At 47.6% G+C, this 19,873-nt stretch overlaps 1 protein-coding gene and 1 long non-coding RNA gene across 3 annotated transcripts in view; both read left to right on the top strand.

The window, feature by feature from the left end:
• The window catches only part of nova2 (NOVA alternative splicing regulator 2), a 58,731-nt gene extending 52,606 nt beyond the window's left edge, over positions 1-6,125 (top strand). Inside the window, exon 4 of one of the 2 annotated variants that reach the window (XM_076036591.1) lies at positions 4,411-6,125. In XM_076036591.1, coding sequence (XP_075892706.1) covers positions 4,411-5,439 — 1,029 coding nt within the window. In that variant the 3' untranslated portion in view covers positions 5,440-6,125. The remainder of the gene's footprint in view (positions 1-4,410) is intronic. The other variant, XM_076036590.1, reaches the window with a different exon arrangement.
• A 23-nt stretch (positions 6,126-6,148) lies between these two features.
• On the top strand, positions 6,149-15,111 carry LOC142895490 (uncharacterized). The gene is made up of 2 exons (XR_012928220.1): positions 6,149-6,354; positions 6,387-15,111. It is a non-coding gene; the product is annotated as an uncharacterized LOC142895490 (long non-coding RNA).
• Positions 15,112-19,873: the final 4,762 nt, after the last annotated feature.

Here is a 19,873-nt window from a genome sequence, read left to right as displayed (position 1 = left end):
ACTCGCTCTCACACACACACACACACACACGCTCACACACACACACACACACACACACACACACACACACACACACACACACACACACACACACACACACTTGTTGACATTGATTTGGTCTTATCTGCTAAGCCGGGGTCCCTGCTGAAGTCGACACTTCTTCGCTGCTTCTCCGCTGTCTTTGCCTGGGAGTATATTCATGAACAGGAGATTGGCTCCCGACCTTTGACCCAAGCCCGGCAGTAATGGCAACAGGACGTTCTGCTCAGCAGCTGGACGGACGCCAAAATACCCTCCTCTCCTCTGCGCAGATGAACCCATTTTTTTTTTAAAGTGAAAGACAGTTGGGGGAAGTTTGAAGACGACAAAAGAAAAACGAAATAATTCGAAGAGATGGGCGTCGCTGTAGTGGCATCGCCGTAATGGCATCTGTCTGCACGTCACATCATCTTTGTGCAGAAAGGTGGCGGAAGGAGAGGATTGTGGGTAGGCAGGAAAGCAGTCTGGCGGCGCTGACGAACCATCTGCGTCAGCTAAACAAAACCGTGAGGAAGATAAAGAGGATGAAGAGTTCACATTAAAAGCCGCCCTTCAGAACTGGGAGGAGCGGACCGTGGTTGTGCGTCGCGCGTGCATGTGTGGGTCCGTGTGTGTTTGACCTTGGGAGAAGAGGTTTGATTTATTGAGTGCGCAGAGTAGGGAGTCGAAAGAGGTGGGGGGGAGGGAGGGAGAAAGGGGGGAGGGAGGGAGGGGCTGAGGGGGGTGAAAAGGTTTGAGAGCGGCGGAAGACTGCGGCAGTAAAACAGCGGCGAGGCGTAGGCGGAGAATGACGGCTCTGAACCTATTTTAAATCTGCCACGATCAGGGTTGGAAGCAGGGAGAGAGAGAAAAACGCATGTGAACGGGGGGAAAAAATAGACGGCGAAGAGGAGGAGGAGGAGGAGGAGGAGAGGAGACGAAGGGAGAACCTCATTAGCAGCGAATCAGTCGGATATAAAGATGCGAGATGTGATCATTAGGGCTGTGGGGACATCAGACGGCGCTGTGTGCCACTGTTTATCCTCACTTCTGCTCCGTATGTGTGTGTGTGTGTGTGTGTGTGTTCACGCTTTAGTTCAGAGGATGAAAGAAGTTTGGGATGGGGGGAAGAAAAATAAATCTTTTGGTCTCCCTCCCTCCCCGGCGCTCTCGCCGCTCGTCACTTGCTCCGTTCTTCTCCCTCGTCTCCACTATTTGCCCCCCCGTCGCCGTCTCGTCTCGTCTGTGTTGAAAGACAAAAATAACCCCACCTAAAAATCTTCCAGCAGTTTGTCAAGACAAAGCAACAGAATGTTGTTGTTGTTTTTTTTTTTGTCAGCAAAATTAGGCTTCTGCATAAGCTTCACACAGTGAACCCTAGTTCCAGAAGCAAGGGAAAGTAATGGCTCAGACCAAGAAACGGTGCAGTTGATCGATATTTTTAGGTCCAAGCTCTCACATTACGCAACATTTCCATCACCAATGTTTTCTTGCTGGAATACGCAGCCAGTCAGCGAACTGCCACTTTCACTCACTTTACTCCCACAGTGGCAGTAAATCAGCCCTGTGTGATGTCACAAGGGGAGGTGCTACCTCTCCCAGGTCAGTGACCACCCACCCCTCTAGCCAGATGTTTGTTTGCTTTTATAGTTCCTTGGATTTTGTCCAATTTCATCCAAAGCTCCATTTCCACTGGGGAGGGTGACTTTTTTTGGAGGAGGCTGCAAACAGAGGGCTAAATATGCTATTTTCTGGAGAACCTTTTTTGAGGTTTTAGGTTGTTCCTCCGTCTGGAAACAGGGATAGTGAGCATGACTATAAAAAAAAAAAAGTCCATAAAATTATTAAATATGAAAACATCAACATCTTGGATTTATTTAGCGCGGAAGCTGCTGTGATTACGGTGGCGCGGAGGACATGGAGCCCCGCCGTCACCCGGCTGCGTTCACACGGTTGCAGCACTTTCAAATAAATCTTTGCTGGACGGCAGCAACACGGGGCTTGTCGACGACGCCCGGCTGTGTTTTGCGGCTCGCGCTAGCAGTGCTAATCAATAGAGAGGAGGCTAACGCAAGTGCCACACCTTCTCAGAGAGCCAGAGAGAGAAGAAAAGAAAACAGAGCAGCTGTTAATCCGGCGCCGACGCCTCAGCAACAGACACTCGCTGAGGGGAAGATAATTCCGTAGCATTTAACCCGCGGAGGTGAGCGAGTGCGCGCTCACACTCGTGTGTGTGTTTTCGTCAGGTTTGAAGTCGCCCCTTATTACGGGGTGGCCTTCTGCGCGCTCCTCGCTAATTTCCCATTTCTATGTAAATTTCGCCTCGTGCTTCACAGGGAAACTGCGGCCAGAGAGAAGGAAAGAGGGAGAGAGGGAGAGAGAGGGAGGGAGAGAGAGAGAGAGGGGTAGCCGGGGAAGGGTAACAAATTGCCGCAGCCAGTCTGCCACCGCGCCAACGTTGTTCATCTTCAAACCGCTGCAGAAAGTGGGGGAGGAGGGGAGCGGGTGAGGCAGGGGGGTGAGTAACGGGGGGTGTTGCACATGCAAGGTAATTGGCTCGTCCGCCATGTTTTTTTTCTTTCTTTTTTTTCCCAGTTCCTGGGCAAATTGATCCATGTTTTTTTGGGGGGGGGGGAGGTTGCATTTTTTTTCTCTTTTGTTCCCCTAGTTTGTTGAATAGAACACATCCCCTCCCAACACACGCACACACACACACACACACACACACACACACACACACTTCTGTCCCTGTCACTTTAGTCTTTCTTCACCAAGGCCAAGTCTTTTCTGTCACTGCCTCAGCCCCTCCTGTGCTCGCTAGACAAACATCTCTCCCACACCCTCGCAGCTGGCCCAGAGCGGCGGCAGCGGCACTGTTGATCTGCGCTGCTTCACTCAGAGCTGAGGGACGAAACGCCGCTTCTCTGTTTTGTTGGGGTTTTTTTGTTGTTTTTCTTTTACAATTCCTTTGTGCGGCAAAAGATAAAGCAAAGCCAACAACGTGTCCTGTAGGTGAAGCGAGGAATAATAAAAAACTATTCCGTTTCACACTCGAGCTCAAGAGTTGAACGCCTGATTTTGTTGCTGCGGAATATATTTACATATATTGAGTGTGTGTGAGTGTGTGTGTGTGTGTGTGTGTGTGTGTGCAAACGCCTTTTGGTCTTCTGGGCTTGTGTTTAACAAATGATGTGATGCTTCACCAGTGCAGCAGGGTCACATGTGATGTATCTCCACTTATTACACCCTTTCCATGCAGATCTCAAGTCAGATTGTGTGTGTGTGTGTGTGTGAGATTGCGTGTTGCTGCAGGTCATTTATCACCCCTGTGTTGCTTTTCTCATCTCTTTGTGTGTTGCAGTTTATATTTTGTCGTCCTCCACTGTACTGAACAGTTCTCCTCAGCCAATTTATCGAAGCCAGTCTTTCTTTTTTTCGGTGGGGGGTGGAAATGATGCTTGATTGGCTTTATTTTGGGCGACGGACGAGCGCTCGCGCCGCCGAGTCGCAGCTGCAGCGGCCGCGTCTTGCCCGGTGGACGGTGATGATGGGGAGCAGTGTGCGAGATGAGATGCGGCGCGGTGTTTGGACGTGGAAAATTGTCTGTAGGTCCGGCTGCACACGTGTGGCAGCGCCTCGCTCGCTCGCTCGCTCGCTTCCACCACCCTTTGAATGCTGAGGCTGCTGTGTTTCCATGGCAACACTGACCCCTGGGAGTCAATGCTTTTTTTCACACAAGTAGGCTCTTTATAATATCTCTCTCTCTCTCTCTCTCACCCAGTCTTCCCTCCCACTACTATATTTCCATGTCTTCACCTTTTTTGCATAATTTTTTCTGCAGTTCATAACTTTATTCCTTCCTTTTACGATTGAAAAATCAATTTTCTATTGTTTTGTGCTCAGTTTAACACAATGTCACTTCAACCCATAGTACCGTGTGCACCATACATATACGGCCACGCCCACCAATGCAAAAGAAACTCTGTGTGTCTATTGTGTTCATTTTGTTTCTCTCGCGCTGCCGTCCCTGTCGTGGGCGCCTCTGAAAGGCGCTCCGCTGCAAAGTCCTTTTCACCGTGCCGACCTTGGCGCGTCGCTCCTGCTTGCCACGCACTCGTGGGCAGACGAGACGCCGCTTCTGACAAAGACACGACCGGAATGTTTTCCATCGAAGAGGCGCCGCGGCCGTGAACGCCAGCGATCAGAAGCTGCTGTGTGTTTTTATTAAGTGGAGAGCGAGTTTTGTTCACTTCTTCTTCTCCGCCTTCCACTTATGACATGTTTATGTTTTTTCTCAACTCACTTCATCCTCTATCAAAATAAAGCAATAACCTGCCCTTGATTTCATTTTTTCTTTCTCCTTCTCCTCCCTCCTTCCCTCCATCCCACCAGGCCAAGCTGATTGTGCCCAACAGCACAGCGGGGCTCATCATCGGTAAAGGCGGCGCCACGGTGAAGGCGGTGATGGAGCAGTCCGGGGCGTGGGTGCAACTCTCCCAGAAGCCCGAGGGCATCAACCTGCAGGAGCGCGTGGTCACCATCAGTGGCGAGCCCGAGCAGAACCGCAAGGCGGTGGAGATCATCGTGCAGAAGATCCAGGAGGACCCCCAGAGCTCCTCCTGCCTCAACATCTCCTACTCCAACATCACGGGGCCGGTCGCCAACTCCAACCCCACCGGCTCCCCGTACGCCAACTCCACCGAGGTCATGCCTGCGGCGGCGGCGGCGGCGGCTGCCACCGCCTCCTCCCTGCTGGGCCAGGCCAGCCTGGCCGGGGTCGGGGTCGGGGCCTTCCCCACCACCATGTCCAGCCTCTCGGGCAACGACCTGCTGGCCATCACCTCGGCCCTCAACACCCTGGCCAGCTATGGCTACAACACCAACTCCCTGGGCCTGGGCCTCAACCCCGCCGCCGCCTCAGGGGTGCTGGCCGCCGTGGCAGCCAACGCCAACCCGGCGGCGGCGGCTGCCGCTAATCTGCTGGCGTCCTACGCCAGCGACGCCTCCACCAGCGCAGCCCACCCGGCGGCCACCCTGGGGGGCTTCTCCCTGGGCTCCCTGGCGGCGGCCACGGGGGCCACCAACGGCTACCTGAGCGCCGCGTCCCCGCTGGTGGCCTCGTCCCTGCTGGCCACGGAGAAGCTGGCGGAAGGAGCCAAGGAGGTGGTGGAGATCGCCGTCCCGGAGAACCTGGTCGGAGCCATCCTGGGGAAAGGAGGGAAGACGCTAGTGGAGTACCAGGAGCTGACGGGCGCCAGGATCCAGATCTCCAAGAAGGGCGAGTTCATCCCCGGAACCCGGAACAGGAAGGTGACCATCACGGGTTCCCAGGCGGCCACGCAGGCCGCGCAGTACCTAATCAGCCAGCGGATCACCTACGAGCAGGGGGTACGCGCCACCAACCCGCAGAAGGTGGGCTAAACCTGACAGCCAATGAAAACCGAGGAGGAAAAAAAAAATGGGGGGAAAAAATAGAGTGGGGGCTTGGGGGAGGAGTATAAAAAGTGAGTGAGAATGGAGAAAGGAGAGGAAAGCAAGAATGTCGGAAGGAATCGTCCGCGCCGTTTTCTTCTGCGTGTCTTCAGTATTCTCTTGTATTAAAAAAAAAATGAAAAGAAATTGACGCGGAGCAAAAGTGTGCTGAGAAGAAGAGGAGGGAGAGGAGTGATTGATCACGCTGAAAACCCAAGGAAAACAAATGTGTAACATGTAAATACGGTTTTATTACTTACTGTCTTGACCTTTTCCGGGATTTTTTAATTGTTTCGTTTACTTGTTTTGTTTCCTTTTGTTTCGTTTTTGCGTTTCGTAACTTAAGCTGTCTGTTCGTTTGTGTAGCGTGTGAACAAACGCTGAACGCCGTGTTAGACGACCCCAGAGGCCACAGAACCTGGCGAGTGGGAGAGGAGGGGATGTGGGGAGGGAGGGGCGTGGGCGGGGCTGGGTGTGGGTGGGGCTTGTGTTTACCGGGTGCAACGCTCCAACCCCCCCTCCCCCTCCCTCCTAGACCCTCCCCTGTCCTCTTCCAGGTTCTTTTTTTTAACTTTTTGTTTTTCAGTTTTATATTTTTTTGTGTGTGTGTGCCCAGTTTTTGATTTGCCCCACCGCCCCTGGCCCCCCCGCCCCTCCCCAGAGCCCCGTTTTTCGAATACTCCCCTCCCCACACACACACACACACACACACACACACACACACACACACACACACACACACACACAGACTTGCACCCTACGATCAAACCCCCTCCCGAGTTTTTGAAAGGGTTTTACAACGAGCAAGACTGCAAACCTCAGCCTCGCGCATGTGTGTGTGTGTGTGTGTGTGTGTGTGTGTGTGTGTGTGTGTATGTGTGTGTGTGTGTGAGCAGGATGGCCGGTGATCCCCCGCCCCCCCAACACACACACAAACACACAAACACACACACACTCACACTCTTTCCATTCCCCCCCAGCCTGTGATCTCACCTCCGCCCTCCTCCAGCTCCTCCTCTGCAAGGTGGAGGAGGGCGGGGCTGAGATCGGGGGAGGGGAGGGGAGGGGCTCTGGGGTATGTGGGGGGTGTCGCCGGGCATTTCTCCGTCTCGCACGCACGCACACACAAACACACACACACACAGCGACCGACCCCCTCCCCCACTCCCCCTACCCGCCCCCAACCCCCCGTGATCGACCCCACTAGCGGCAGAGCGGCGAAGCGGGGACGCCCCGCCCCCCCGCCCGCCCGTACGCACGCACGCAGCTCTTGTTTGGTGTTTGAGATGTGGGAATTTGCCGGAGCGCACGCTGATGACCTCACGTAGTGTGACACCCTAGGAAGAGTGAGCGATACGAGAGTGATACTGTGCGAGCCGCGGCGAGCAAAACACCCGCAGGAATCTGCGGCGTCTCCGCTCACCGCGGGCTGCCGCCATAATCCTGTTAGCGACGTCGTCACGATTGTTACGATAGGAATCATCGACACCTGCGTTATTTATTAATGAGTTCACCAGTAAAGAGAAAAAAAAGAACGAGCTTAGTTGTTTCCTTTTTTTTTTTATCTGTGAATTCAGGTTGACATGAATGTAAATGAGACTTTTTTTATTATTTGAATTTTTTCCTTCTTTTTTTTAATTTTTTTTATTTTAATTTAAGTGGATTGAAAATGAATCGTAATGTCACATAGTGTAATATATGTCTTATTTAAATCCAGTAAGAAAGCCGCCCCCAGGCATTGAGATCACTACAATGAAGCGTTACTATATATATCCAGTCAATGAGTTAGAACAGGGAATGCACACACACACGCACACACACACGCACTCATGCACAGCAAAACAAAACATTCTGATGCCATATTTGGTGCTCGAAAAATGGAGTTCACCATATTTTAGATGCAGACTGCAGCGGGACCTCGAGATCAGCGAGAGCGGGCGGAAAACTATATCTGTAAAATAACAAACCAGCTGCATAGCAGCACCTCAGCAGCTACGTTCAACCTTAGACGCCTGGTTATTGTTGTGCTTGGCTCTCCTCACTCATGCTCCTCAATATCCCAACTGTTATTTGTTAGTGTAAAAAAAAAAAAAAAAAATGGTTCACCAAAATGAATAATTGATTGGCAGCAAGTTCTCAAGATGAACTCCTGCCACCCAGTCCGCGGCTCCGCCCCCTCGACACCCCCGCGTTCCCCCCGCCACTCAAACCACTGGCCAGATCAAGTCAAAAGAGCACTTACGACTCCATGTACTACTGAGAAATGCAAACATTGACACTGAAACAGGGGGAGTGCGGCTCATCTGGGGGCTCCGCTGCTCTTCTGAGAGCCTCGCCAGCAGATCAGCTACTTTAAAGGCCAGCGTGCGTATCAGCACAGGATTGGATTGGGGAGGGGAAAAAAAAAGTCTCAATGATCTTTAAGGAGCAACCGTCCAACTGCTGTCGAGGTGGACAGGGCAGAAACGAGAGATTTTTATTTTTTACTTTTTATTTTATTTTTTTACACGCCGTCCAGGGAGTTTGAGCTCGTTTCCGGCCTTGGCAAAGTGCAGCTGTCGACCCGGGAGGCTGCTGAAGATTCTGTTGTGTGTTGTTGGGGGTTTTTTTTTTTTGTTTGTTTTTGTTTTTTTTAATTGTTAATTATTTCTGTTTGTGTCGTGTTTTTGTTTTGTTTTTTTAAACAATCGGAGTACACTGAATTTCTGTTGTTGTTTTTTTTTGTCTTAATGCACTGTGAAGCGAGGGAAGCGGTTCTCTCGGCCTATGAGGTCAGGTCATGTGTGCTGTAGCTGGCATGGTAAATGGACGGCTTCTGGACTGCAACAGGGGGGAGTGAAAAAAGAGGGGAAAAACTGCTAACAAACACATATATGAAATATATGTAGATTGCTTGAAGAGCTTCAGCCGATATGCATATCATATCCGAACGGCTAACAGGAGGACAAAGAGATTAGGTCAATCAATTCTATGGTGAAGAGCTGAGAACAAATTCGACTCTGGTCGCCCGATACCTTGGGTGGGACGTTGGGGGGAGTGTTGGGGAGTCCAGACTGAAGAGACTGGAACAAATTCTAAAGTCACTTTCCTGTCACACCTTGTATGCTTCTTTCTTAACATTTCAATTTGACAATGTGCTGTACATCCACTGGGCAAATTCCCTACGCAGGAAAAACAAACAAGCTGAAGGGAGATGGAATGTAAAAAAAAAAAAAAAAAAAAAAAGCCAAATGATTTAAGAACAAAACCAGCAAAAAACAAGGAGGGGTTTTTGCAAACAACTCATCGAATCCAAAGGGCCTGGTGAGGGGAGGAGACTCCTCCGATATGATTCCACGCATTTGATTCCCTTTCAATGAGAAAGAACAATTGGTCCCGCCCACCCCTAAAAAAAAAAGAGGAAAAAAAATCCTCCACTGTGCTACCGAAACGTGTCACTCTGTGTTGGAGCGCCAGTGAGGGTTAATCTCCGCGGCTTGGTAAGGAGGCTTCTTTACTCCCATCTAACACCATCCACACTCTCCTCACCCTCCCCGCCACCGTCCTCAGTCCTCCAGTGCACTCCCATCCTGACACTTCCTCTTCCTCCTACCACATCGCTCCATGGGTGAATATGTCTGGTGTTACGATCAACGCATGTCTGCTGCTTGCCCTGACGAGAAAACGACAGAAAACGAGAACAAAGGGAGCGCTGGGATTGAGCGTCTCTGTCGGGGCAGCCGAGGCTCGGTGCTGCTGCCGCTGAGACGCCCTTTAGAAACGCCACCGCACCTGCAGGGGGAGTCAGAGTTGAGGCTGGCAGGGCATCGTGCACACACACACACACACACACACACACACACATGCATATACACACACACACGCAGTCACACGTGTATTATTGTCCCTTGATTGGATCAGTGTTTTTGGTCATTTGGGGATCTGCAACGTACACATATCACGAGGAGGGATCACTCTGTCCACTTTTTGACTGGGTTTTAGCTTGGAGAGTTCTGTGGTGCTTTTCCACTGAAAAGCCATGTTTTGCCGGCAGCGGTTTTCGACCTTTCCTCTTTTTTCTGTCTCGGTTGTTGTCCTCGTAGGGGCAGGAACGCTGCCTGGCCTCACGCTTAACCACCAGTGTTCTCGGGCGGCGGCGGCAGCGGCAGCGGTGTGTGTTTACAGTGGAGAAACTGCATTGAATCTCGTGCTGGAGGTGCCGGATGAGATGATGAATGCAGGATAGAGTTTTTCTTAGTCATCTCCTTAGATTAGGAATTGTTTTTTCTTTGGTCGGTCATATGCCGATACCTTTGATGTTAGGGGGTTGGAGTTAAAAATGTGATGAGTACTGGAAGCAATACATGTAGTGGCATGTTGTCTTGTCCCGTCGTTTATTCCTCTGTCTGCCGTAGGAGCTTTTTGGATTTACCCGTAGATGTTGACTAGATTTAACACAAGGAACTTTTTTTTTTTAATTTGTGGAAAATGCTGCTATTTACTAATAACTGATGTACTCAAAAATAATAATAAAAAAAGGAAGTTATTAAACATATCGAAATCTGTCCTTTAGCTGGGGAGGCTAGTCTCAAGCGGCAGTGTAACACATGCTCTGCTATAAGCTCACAATAAGGTAACAATAACATTAGTGTAACCCTAACATGAGTAGGTCTGTGCCAAAATAGGTCTTTACAGAGTGAAACTGTAAATGTGTTGATTTAAACCGCGTTAGTTAAGAGAAGACATACTTTTATATTAAGAAAATGTGAAAAGTGCCAAATGAACCATATTTATAATTTCCATAGGCCCAGGCGTCGTCCACCACAGGACGCTTTCTGGGAGCTCGCTCGGCTCAAGCGGTTCTAGCGCCTCAGTGCTGCGGCGGTTCGTTTCAGCCCTCCATTCCTGTCGCGACGGGAGGAACGCCATGTTAGCCAGTCCTCTGGGAACTCCTCATCCCAGAATGCAACAGCACTATAACTCTGGGGGCTATACAAATCAACATATAACGATAGGTTAGCATAATAATGCTAAAGAAAAATAATAATAACGATAATGTGACTTGATAGCATTCTTAAATACAGCCTTTTATAGTTACAATGAAAATGTATTTTGTGGAAATAGATGTTATCTTTTTTGCACGTCTATATTGCATGATAACAAAGTGACGCGTGGACAAAAAGAAAATTTGAAAAAAAAATAAAGCGATTAAAAAAAGAGATAAGCGCAGAGATAACAAACAAAAAAAAATGCCGATATGTGTCTTTCATTTTTTTTGAATTTATTTTTTTGGGGCGACAAATCTTTGCATGCCAATAGGGGTTTCAGAGTTTTACACACATTCAAATAATTACTACTTTTTTTTTTTTTTTTTTAACATTTAGTCGTCAAGTTGTCTTAGCATCCTTCAAGCGAATAAGACTCTCGAACAAACACGAGACTATTTTGCTACTAGCCGAGCGAGCTTGTACTTAAAAAAAGAGAAAAAAAACACTCAGTTTCTGCCTAATTCTGCTTAAAAGAATAAAAACTATATATATCATGATTTAATTTCAACAGAGACCGAGATTGTCCATGAATGTACTCACCTCTGCATATCACTCCTCTTGACCATTGACGTTCACTGTAGAGGCTTACGTTGTCTTTCTGTGCTCGGACTAACCGGCTCCTCTAACATCTACTAACCCTGGACGCAGCGTCGCATCGAGCTCTCGGTTTTCACTCTGTTGTCTCGTCCTCTCACACGTCCCGCTCCACCGCCGCCCTGAGCTCCAGCCTGTCTTGTCATTGATATGCACCTTATTGACCTCAAAAACACGTCGGAGAGCACCCCCCGCCCCTCCCCGGCGGGGGGGCCACAGCCGGACGAGGGCGGGTTGTCGGGAAGAGAATTCCGAAAAATGTCGCCCGCCGCGCTCCCTCTGGTGGCTCACTGTGGAACTGGGGACGGATTGCGTTTGTCGTTTCCCTCGATGTGCAATCCGAGGCTCTCGGCGGCGCTGACCATCAGCGCTTTTAACAAATCAGAACCAAAGTCAGAGATGGTCCTACTCCCACTGCCCCTCTTGTTAAACTTGTAAAGAGAGGACGTCCATCCTCGACATTACGCAACCGCAAAAATTTTCACAGGTTGCGTCGTCCTTTCTGTCCATAAAAAAATCCCACCTTCTGCTCCGATAGCGACACGTTTTTGCACTAAAAAAAAAAAAAAAAAACGTCCTGCTGTTAATTGTGCGGGGCAGGCCCGAGCAGAGGCGGGAGAGCGGCTGTGTCGGACGACTGTGACTGTTTCTTCTTCTCCTCCTCCTATACTTCTTCTTCTCCTCCTCCTCCTTCTTCAGCGTATCTAGACTGTGCATGCTCCTCCTCTTCCCTCTCTGTCGCTCTGAGTTCCTTTGCTCTAGTCTAGCTCCGTGCTTTGTGGTGTGTCTATGTTGCGACGTTAGTCAGCCCCCCCCCCCCCCAACCCCACCACCCACCACCCCCCAACCCGAACCACCACCGCACTCTCGTTCATTTTGCGAAGAGGAACGCAAACCTGACCCCGTCACCTGACCTCATTGCTTCTGGGTGGGTGTGGCTCTTGGGCTTTGCCCCCTCCTCAAATTATTACTGTCCTTCAGATTTTGTTGCTGTTTGTTTGTTTTGTTTGTTCGTTTGTTTTTTTTTGTTTGTTTTTTTCGGTCCTCCTCTTCACTGGCACACCTGGGAAACCCCACCCTCACCCACACTCACCTCTGACCACCTCCCCCCCAAGGGACCCTCCTGCCCCTCCCCCCACGCTTCCACCACCTCCCCCTACCCCCACCCCCCACACTGGGGCCCCCATTGAAGCACCAGCAACTGTAGACTGCATTTGTCATATCACTGGTTTTTCTGTTCCTTCTTCTCATTCTCTTGATGATTTGATTTTTTTTCTCCTGGTTTTGATTTGTACTGTATTCTCTGTCTAACCTAGACCAGTTTTAACAAAAAAAAAGAATGCCATTTCTGTGTGTATCCTGTTTACCCTCTTCTCCACCCCACCACCACACACACAAACACACAATCTCTTTCCATGCCCTGTTTTTTGCACTTTCACTGCCCCACTCCTCTTTCCTGTAACACACACACACACACATCTTCCTCCTCCTCCTCCTCCCACGAGTCTCTTCTCTCGAGTGCCAAAAAAGAAAGAAAAAAAAGAGACAAAAACAAACAAAAAAAAGAGCAAACGACAAGATGACGACAACTGCAACTTGCCATTCCAAGCGTTTCTTTGAGTTGTTGGTGTGTGTCGGACATCCACCCTGGAAGCACCCATGAAGCCAGCATGCTCCGCCCTCCATAACATGATGTCGCTCATGACGCCTCAACTGAACTGCACCTTTTGCCCTCCCCCCACCTCCTCCTCCACCACCACCTTCACCACCACCACCACCACCACGCCGCCTCCTCCTCCTCCTCCTCCTCCTCTTCCTCCTCCTCCTCCTCACCACTACCCTGACCAGGATTAACCCCTCTGCAGGTCGGCTGCCTACCTACTGTCCTCACTGTCTCTCAGCCTGCCTAAAACACACACAGAAAAACAAACAAAAAAACAAACCAACGCCCTTCCGCTCATGCCAGCTGCTTTTATTTTGTTTTTCTCCTAATTCTGTCATCTCTTCAGCCTGTGGGACGTCATTGATTGTGTGCCATAGTGTTGGGGGCGCCTTTCACTCCTCTCACCTGCCCCCCTGCCCTTCCTTCTATCTACCCTCTCTCTCTTACCCTCCCCCCCTCCCCCTCTCTATCTCTCACTCTCGCTCCATACGATTTTTCTCGATGGGAAAGATTTTGCAAAAGAGAAACAAACAAACTCCATTTTCTAATGATGATTTTTTTTTTTTTCCGTTGTTGTTGTTGTTGTTGTTTGACATCCAAACCACGCACGCCGACACTCGCACCGCCCTCTCCCCTCCCTGCGCCGCGGTGTCGGGAGTGTTTTTACGCACCGCCAGCTGCGCAGCCATCCTCTGTCTTCTTGAACTTTTTGAACTTTTCACCTCCTCATGAACTTTATTGACCTTTTTCTTCCTCCTCCTCCTCCTCCGCCAACCCCCCTTCTGTGTCCATCCAACTGTTCGGACAATAACTCTCATTCCATCCCCTCCTCCTCCCCCCTTCCCCAGAAAAAAAAACCTCTCTGAGACTGTGCAATGCTAGCTGATATGATTGGATTATTATTATTTTCTTTGTTTGTTTGTTTGTTGCTCATCATCTGAGACATAAGTCCAACAAAAGAACAAAAAAACATACAAAAGGAAGAAAAACTTTTCCATAAAAATGAAATGCCAACAGACAAAAAAGGAAAAAAAGGAAAAAAAAAACTGTTTCTCCACAATTTAATTTTTTTTCTCTCTCATTGTAAATATTTTTGTCCGATTTTTTTTTTAATTTCTTATTTTTTGCCGAGCTGTAAAAGAGAGGAGTGTTGAGCAGAAAGGGGCCGGCAGCATAAAAGGGTAATAGTGGACGCAGTAGATGATCATTAACACTTGTCATCCTCTGTATCCAAGTAGTTAGTTCTGCCTGTAAAATCAGCTATGCTCTACTGTGTTTACCTGTGCTGTTGTTCTTAGTGTTGATTTACCTAATGTATTGGCTGTTTAGCTTCTCTGTTGGCTAGCGATCTCTTTAGAAAAACCTGTGCTCATCGGCTAACGATGCTAATCTTCGAGGAGCGGTGGCGAGCCCTTCTCAGCGTAGACTTGCTTTTTGTGCATTTCGTCAGTGTTTTTGTAACAGCGAGTTGTAGTGGCACTAGTGTATCTCATCATCAAGCCATAGTTATTGCTTGGTCATGTTAGAGACATATCATCGTGGGGGTGGAAGCGGGGGGAGGGAGGTGCGCGGGGGGAGGGTGGGGGGGGGCAGAAAAACAGCTCGACTCGGCTCCTCCGGGCTCGGGGAGGGCGGAGGCGGGGAGGAAACGAGGGAGGCGGACTCGAGCGGGGGGGAAAAAAAGGAAAATTCAAACCTCCCTCCAAGACTTACAGGAAAAATGAAGAAGCTGAGCTGCTACCTATCGTGCAATACAGTCCTAGTTTACATAATAACGTAGAGTGATAGTTTTAGAGGTGAATAAAGCTCCGCAGGCGCCCCTCAACCATCCAGCGGCCTGCGAAGTCAAACTCCATCCTATATCAAAGTATTAGCGTTAACTTGTGAGACGAGACTCCACCATTTCATTGCATTGTTCTGAGCTCCACTCTTGATTTATGCTGCCTGCCCCATTGCCCTGAGAACACCACATGAGCTATTTATTTCTCAGACAATTATTATTATGATTATACTATTGATAAATAACAGCGCAACAAAAAGGGAACGACTGGAAAAAGGTAAATTAATATTAGTATTGTTTTTTGTTTTTTTTATTTTTTTTTAGTATTTTAGTGGTTGCTTTTAACAACATTCATTAACTGACTTAAGAGTATTGAATATTTAATGTAACTGTAGCATTGTGTTTGTAAAGAGAAAAAAAATAGTGAGTTGTGTTTCTTGACTTGTGGATTACCAGTGAAGTGGGCAATCTAGTGCTAATATATATGAGGTCTTTTTTTAAGGATTCTTATTTTGCGACAGCAACAGCAGTCATTATAAATGTTCATTTTAGCATCACCTGTCTTCTGTTGTCTTATTCTTCACCTTCCACCACACTCTGCATCATCACAGTAACACATTGCAAGTCTGGGGGTGGGCCGGAGTGTGTGTGTGTGTGTGTGTGTACGTGTGTGTGTGTGTGTGCGTGTCTGTCTGTCTGTCTGTGTGTGAGTCATGGAGTGCGTATGTGGATTTGTGAGCATAATGTGTGTAGTTAACAAACTTGTGTGTTGCATTTATGTGTGTCTATGCAAAATATGGTTGTGTGTTGCGTCTGTCTGCAGGTTTGTGTGTGTGTGTGTGTGTGTGTGTGTGTGAGAAAGAGTGTGTGTGTGCGTGTGTGTGTGTGTGTGTGTGTGTGTGTGCGTGTGTGTGTGTGTGTGTGTGTGTGTGTGCGTGCGAGCGCTGTGTGGGCAGGGTTCAGGGTGGGTGTTCTGTCCAGTGTCCACCAAAAGCTAAAACCTGTCAGGCTTCCATACTTGCAGATGGAACCCCCTGACGTTATAGCTGCAAACCCCCCCTCATCATGTGATCTGACTCAACTCGACTGTCCATAACTCCCTTCAGTCACCTTATCAACCAAATCAACCAATCACTGTCCACCACTGCCGCCTCTCCCCACCCCACCCCCCTGCGCCATCCTTTTTGCTGCACACCACGTCAGACCCATGTGATGTTCTCCATCGATAACATGCTACTGTCACCACGACCTACTGTTACATGACGACAGGTCTGGGGAGAAATACTCAACGAGAACCGCGGCTCAAGGGTCCAAAAAACTTGGCACCGTTTGTTGTTTTTCTTCCCTCTGTATTTTCCATCTCAAAGGCTCTTAAGTCTTCACCAACAAGACCTGCCTGTACTTAAGTTGTTCTATATACCTCAAGTTGTTTAATTAAAAAAAAAGAGAGAAGAAAACAAGAAAAAAGGTCAGGTTTATAGTAATTTATTTTTGTAGTTTTTGGGATACAGGTCTACAAATTTGCCACCACAGAAGCAAAAATAATGAGGGCTGACGAATACCGTTGTCGTGTGGTACGGGAATCTCCAAATAAGTAATAGCAGCATGTTCAGACACTGCGACAGAAAAGTGAAACCACACAAAAAATACAATACATTTTGGGCAAGGGACAATTTTTCGAAACGATTTAAAGTCCCGTATTTTTCCCCAGAGCCGCCTCCTGCATTCTACTGTTCATTTTGCTGTGCATTCTGCATACTACCTTAACAGGTCCGATTCCACCTTAACCTGTCTCCATGCCAACCACCACCGAGCCAGTTGCCTGGCAACCGGCTCCCACCACAACAACAAAAAAAAAAAACAGCCTACCAAAACAACCCATCTTCCTCAACCACCAAGGCCACGCCCACCTGACTATCATCATTCCATAGAATAAGAGGTAGCGGACGACATAGATAGAGAGACAGAGAGAGAGAGAGGATAGGAAAGGGGGATGACAGATGAAAGTGTAGTTGTGATTCTCAGGGTGTCGTACATTAATATATTGTTCAGTCTGTTTCTCCAGTCTCTCACTGGTGTCCTGTTGCCCAGAACTGAGCCCAAAGACGATCATGTCCTTCCACGACAAAAAGAGAAAAAAGGGAAGAAAAACAATTCCTCGTGCAAAACGATCTAACCACTAACAACAAAAAAAATCCTCTCAACAAGTTGAATGACGACATTGATTGACCAATCCTCTTCAAGAGATGCCACGCGGCCAGTCAGGTGAACGAAGCTAGTCACTGTAACTAATGTTTACAACCCAAATGAGACCAACAACGCTGTTGAAAGAATGTCTAGGACTTCAAAAAAAAAATACATACAAGAAAAAAAAAGGATAAAGAGACACAAAAGCTCTGAAGAGTACTTATTTCTAAGTGATGGAACTTTTTTTCGCTTACTTTCTATGTGACATGAGGTAATGTAATTTTTTTCGATCATTGCATGTGACTATTTTTTGATTTGCAATGAAAAAAAAACTGTTAGAATGGGTGGTACATCTTTTTGTGACGTCAGTGCAAACGTTTGAGACGCCGATGCTAGAAATCAATATCGGTGTCTTCTACCAGTGTTTTCATGTCGCCGTGAGGAGTGCTATGGACCAATGAATGCTAAATGTTTGACCATACAAAGCTGTAAAGGTTTTGTTTATTTGTACATGGTTATGGGTAAAATAAACCATTGAAGCAAAAGTCACATCTTTAGTAAAACCCTCTCATATATGTTTGGGGGGAGAGGAGGGAAAAAAAAGCGAGGAAATCAGGGGTGCAGTAGATTACACTGATCCGAGGTAAGTTCCTGTCAGGGAAGTGCACGAGTTTCAATCCAATGAGCGTTTGGTCCACTGTCACATGTCACTGCTCTTTCTCTGTGGCAGGCATCACAGTTGAGAAGTGGGGTGGGCTTTCAACATATCCATCTACCCACAATCCTCCTGTGCACCAGAGTCATCAAATCAACAAACACCTGCAACCACCCCTACATCCGCCATGATTCCACCAACCAGCCAATCAGCTCCTGTGATCTCCTGTGGCCCAAACCGTCTCCGCCCCCTCTCCATGCCATCGGCTGAAACGGCTAGTGTTTCTGGTTTTTTGGTTTTTGTTTTTTTTTGAGCTGTTCAGTCGAAGCTCGTCCCGCCCACCCACAAACGCCCCTCTTGGGAAATGGAGTCACCATTCACAGCATGGTTCCGACCAACCTCTTGTCACTTTTCCTCCCACACGCACACCTTTCTTCATATACACCACTAAAGAAGTTCCTCCAGCTTCCAGCAAGAAGGTCACAGTGTTTTTTTTTGTTTGTTTGTTTGTTTGTTTTTGGTGGTGTACAGTGTTTTACACTTGCGATAAGGCTCCAATCAAGTGCAGAACTTGTGTGTTGGTCAGTTCTTTTAACAATTACGACAATTGTGGGCCCTGTTATAATTTTGCTTAAGGTTCCAGACGGAGAGTTTTTATTTCTTTCACATGTTTTTGGAGGATACATTTCTGAGTGAGCAAAAGCAATCTCTTTGGTGAATGTAAAACCTGTTGGTACCCCTTTTGATAGAGATAAAATTCTGAAAGCTTATCCTAAAAATGACAAATTGTTCGCAATTAATTAAAAAAAAAAAACAATTCTTGTTGTCAACTCAGGTTGAAAGCCCACATTACAAGAGACAGAAACACGAGCTCGGCTTAACATTCCAATATAAGCGCTGGACAGCACATAAAGGAACCAACATTCCCACTATGATTAGGTGGCAAGACTTCCTGTTTTCTTGTGCCAGAAACCACAGCAGCAGCACTCGGAATTCAAAACAGGACATAAACGAAGGGGATGAGCCCAGAGTCTCACAACACACAGCTCCGCCTTGACTGTTCAGTTATAATGAGGATGTGCCTTGTAGAAGAACACCTTGAAAGATTTTTGTCAGCTACAAAGTGCCCCAAATGTCTAAACTATTCCAAAATGTCCAAAACTTTTGAAAAAAAACAAACAAAAACAAACCAACCTTAGTTTTAGTATTAGTTATTTCCTGTTATTATTATTTCCTTTATATTTCTCCAACTATTAAAGTCTCTGCCTTTTTTTATTTGAGAGTTGCCCATGTTTCTACTCTTAATGTGCCTTAGATCAGGGTCAAAGGTGTAAAAGACTTTGTGCAGGAACCACAAACACCTCTGAGGACGCACAAGGTAAGTTGTTCAGTGGAGTTCAATCATCTCCAGTGGGAGAGGACAGTCTATTCAAAGAGTGTGACTGAGAACTCAGATATGAAGAATGAACAGGAAACCCTGATGCTGCCGCCACTTGCCTTCCAAGTTTTATCTGCCTTTGATTTCATGTCGAGGGACATTTGATGTTAACTGTGCCTCAAGAATATGAACCTAATAATAAAATGAACACAAAGGAAACATTACTTTTATATACTAAGACATTCAGTTTGTTGTCATTGTTAAGATTTTCTAGCAAATACATGTGCATGTAAATAAAAGGATGGGAGGTGTACCTGCTGCATGTCCTTTCAACTGAACAGAACATTGATCTGAAATAATGGCCAGACTGCATTAAAGTCTTTTCATCATCCGTTTCCTTTTTCCTTTTCTTTTCTTTTGTCCTAACAACCGCCTGCGTGCTTCGTTCAGCAGCCGCCTGAGCTGCGGAGGAGCCCTTTGTGACAGCCGAGACAATAAATTACCTGAGCTCCTGCAGACTTGCCGGAGTGTAGGCTGCTGAAGTGTCACTCAAACTAGCTTAAAAAGTCAATTCCTGAAATTCCTGCAGCCGGAAACAACAAACTTTTGTGGGATGTGACGCCTTTTTTTCTTTTACCCGCAAGACGTCTGTTTTGTGCAAGCTTTTGCAAGATAATTTTATGTTTATGTCTGCATAAAGAAAGCAGCTTTTGCCGCTAATAGAACACCTGCTGCATACATTTGCCCTACCTACCTCCTTTTCTTTTTTCATTTTCCACATTCATTTACAAACCCCAAAAATAGATCCCAGCATCCTGCCCTCAAAGGAGATGTTTGGAGGAATTCTCAGGTTGTTACTGTGATTTCCGGCACAAGAGGGAACAGAGACAAATTAGACAGGCTCTCCCTTTGTGCGGAGGAACGTTGTGCAGCTCAGCCTAGTTGCCGTGCTATATCCTCTGCCTTTCCCCCCTCAGGAATAAAAAAAGAAGCTGTGTCCTTGTTTCGAAGGATTAATTTGGATATGCTGAGGCCTCTTGTTTGTAGGCCAGTGCTCAACGCTTCAGCTGCTAATCTGCAGGTTTTAAGGGGAGAACGG

The sequence above is a fragment of the Nelusetta ayraudi genome, unplaced genomic scaffold, assembly GCF_046127955.1.
Source record: "Nelusetta ayraudi isolate G7.1 ecotype Tasmania unplaced genomic scaffold, CSIRO-AGI_Nayr_v1 ptg000048l, whole genome shotgun sequence".
In the NCBI taxonomy this organism is placed as follows: Eukaryota; Metazoa; Chordata; class Actinopteri; order Tetraodontiformes; family Monacanthidae; genus Nelusetta; species Nelusetta ayraudi.
Note: the sequence above shows the minus strand (reverse complement) of the source record. Positions and strands in the feature narration are given on the sequence as shown.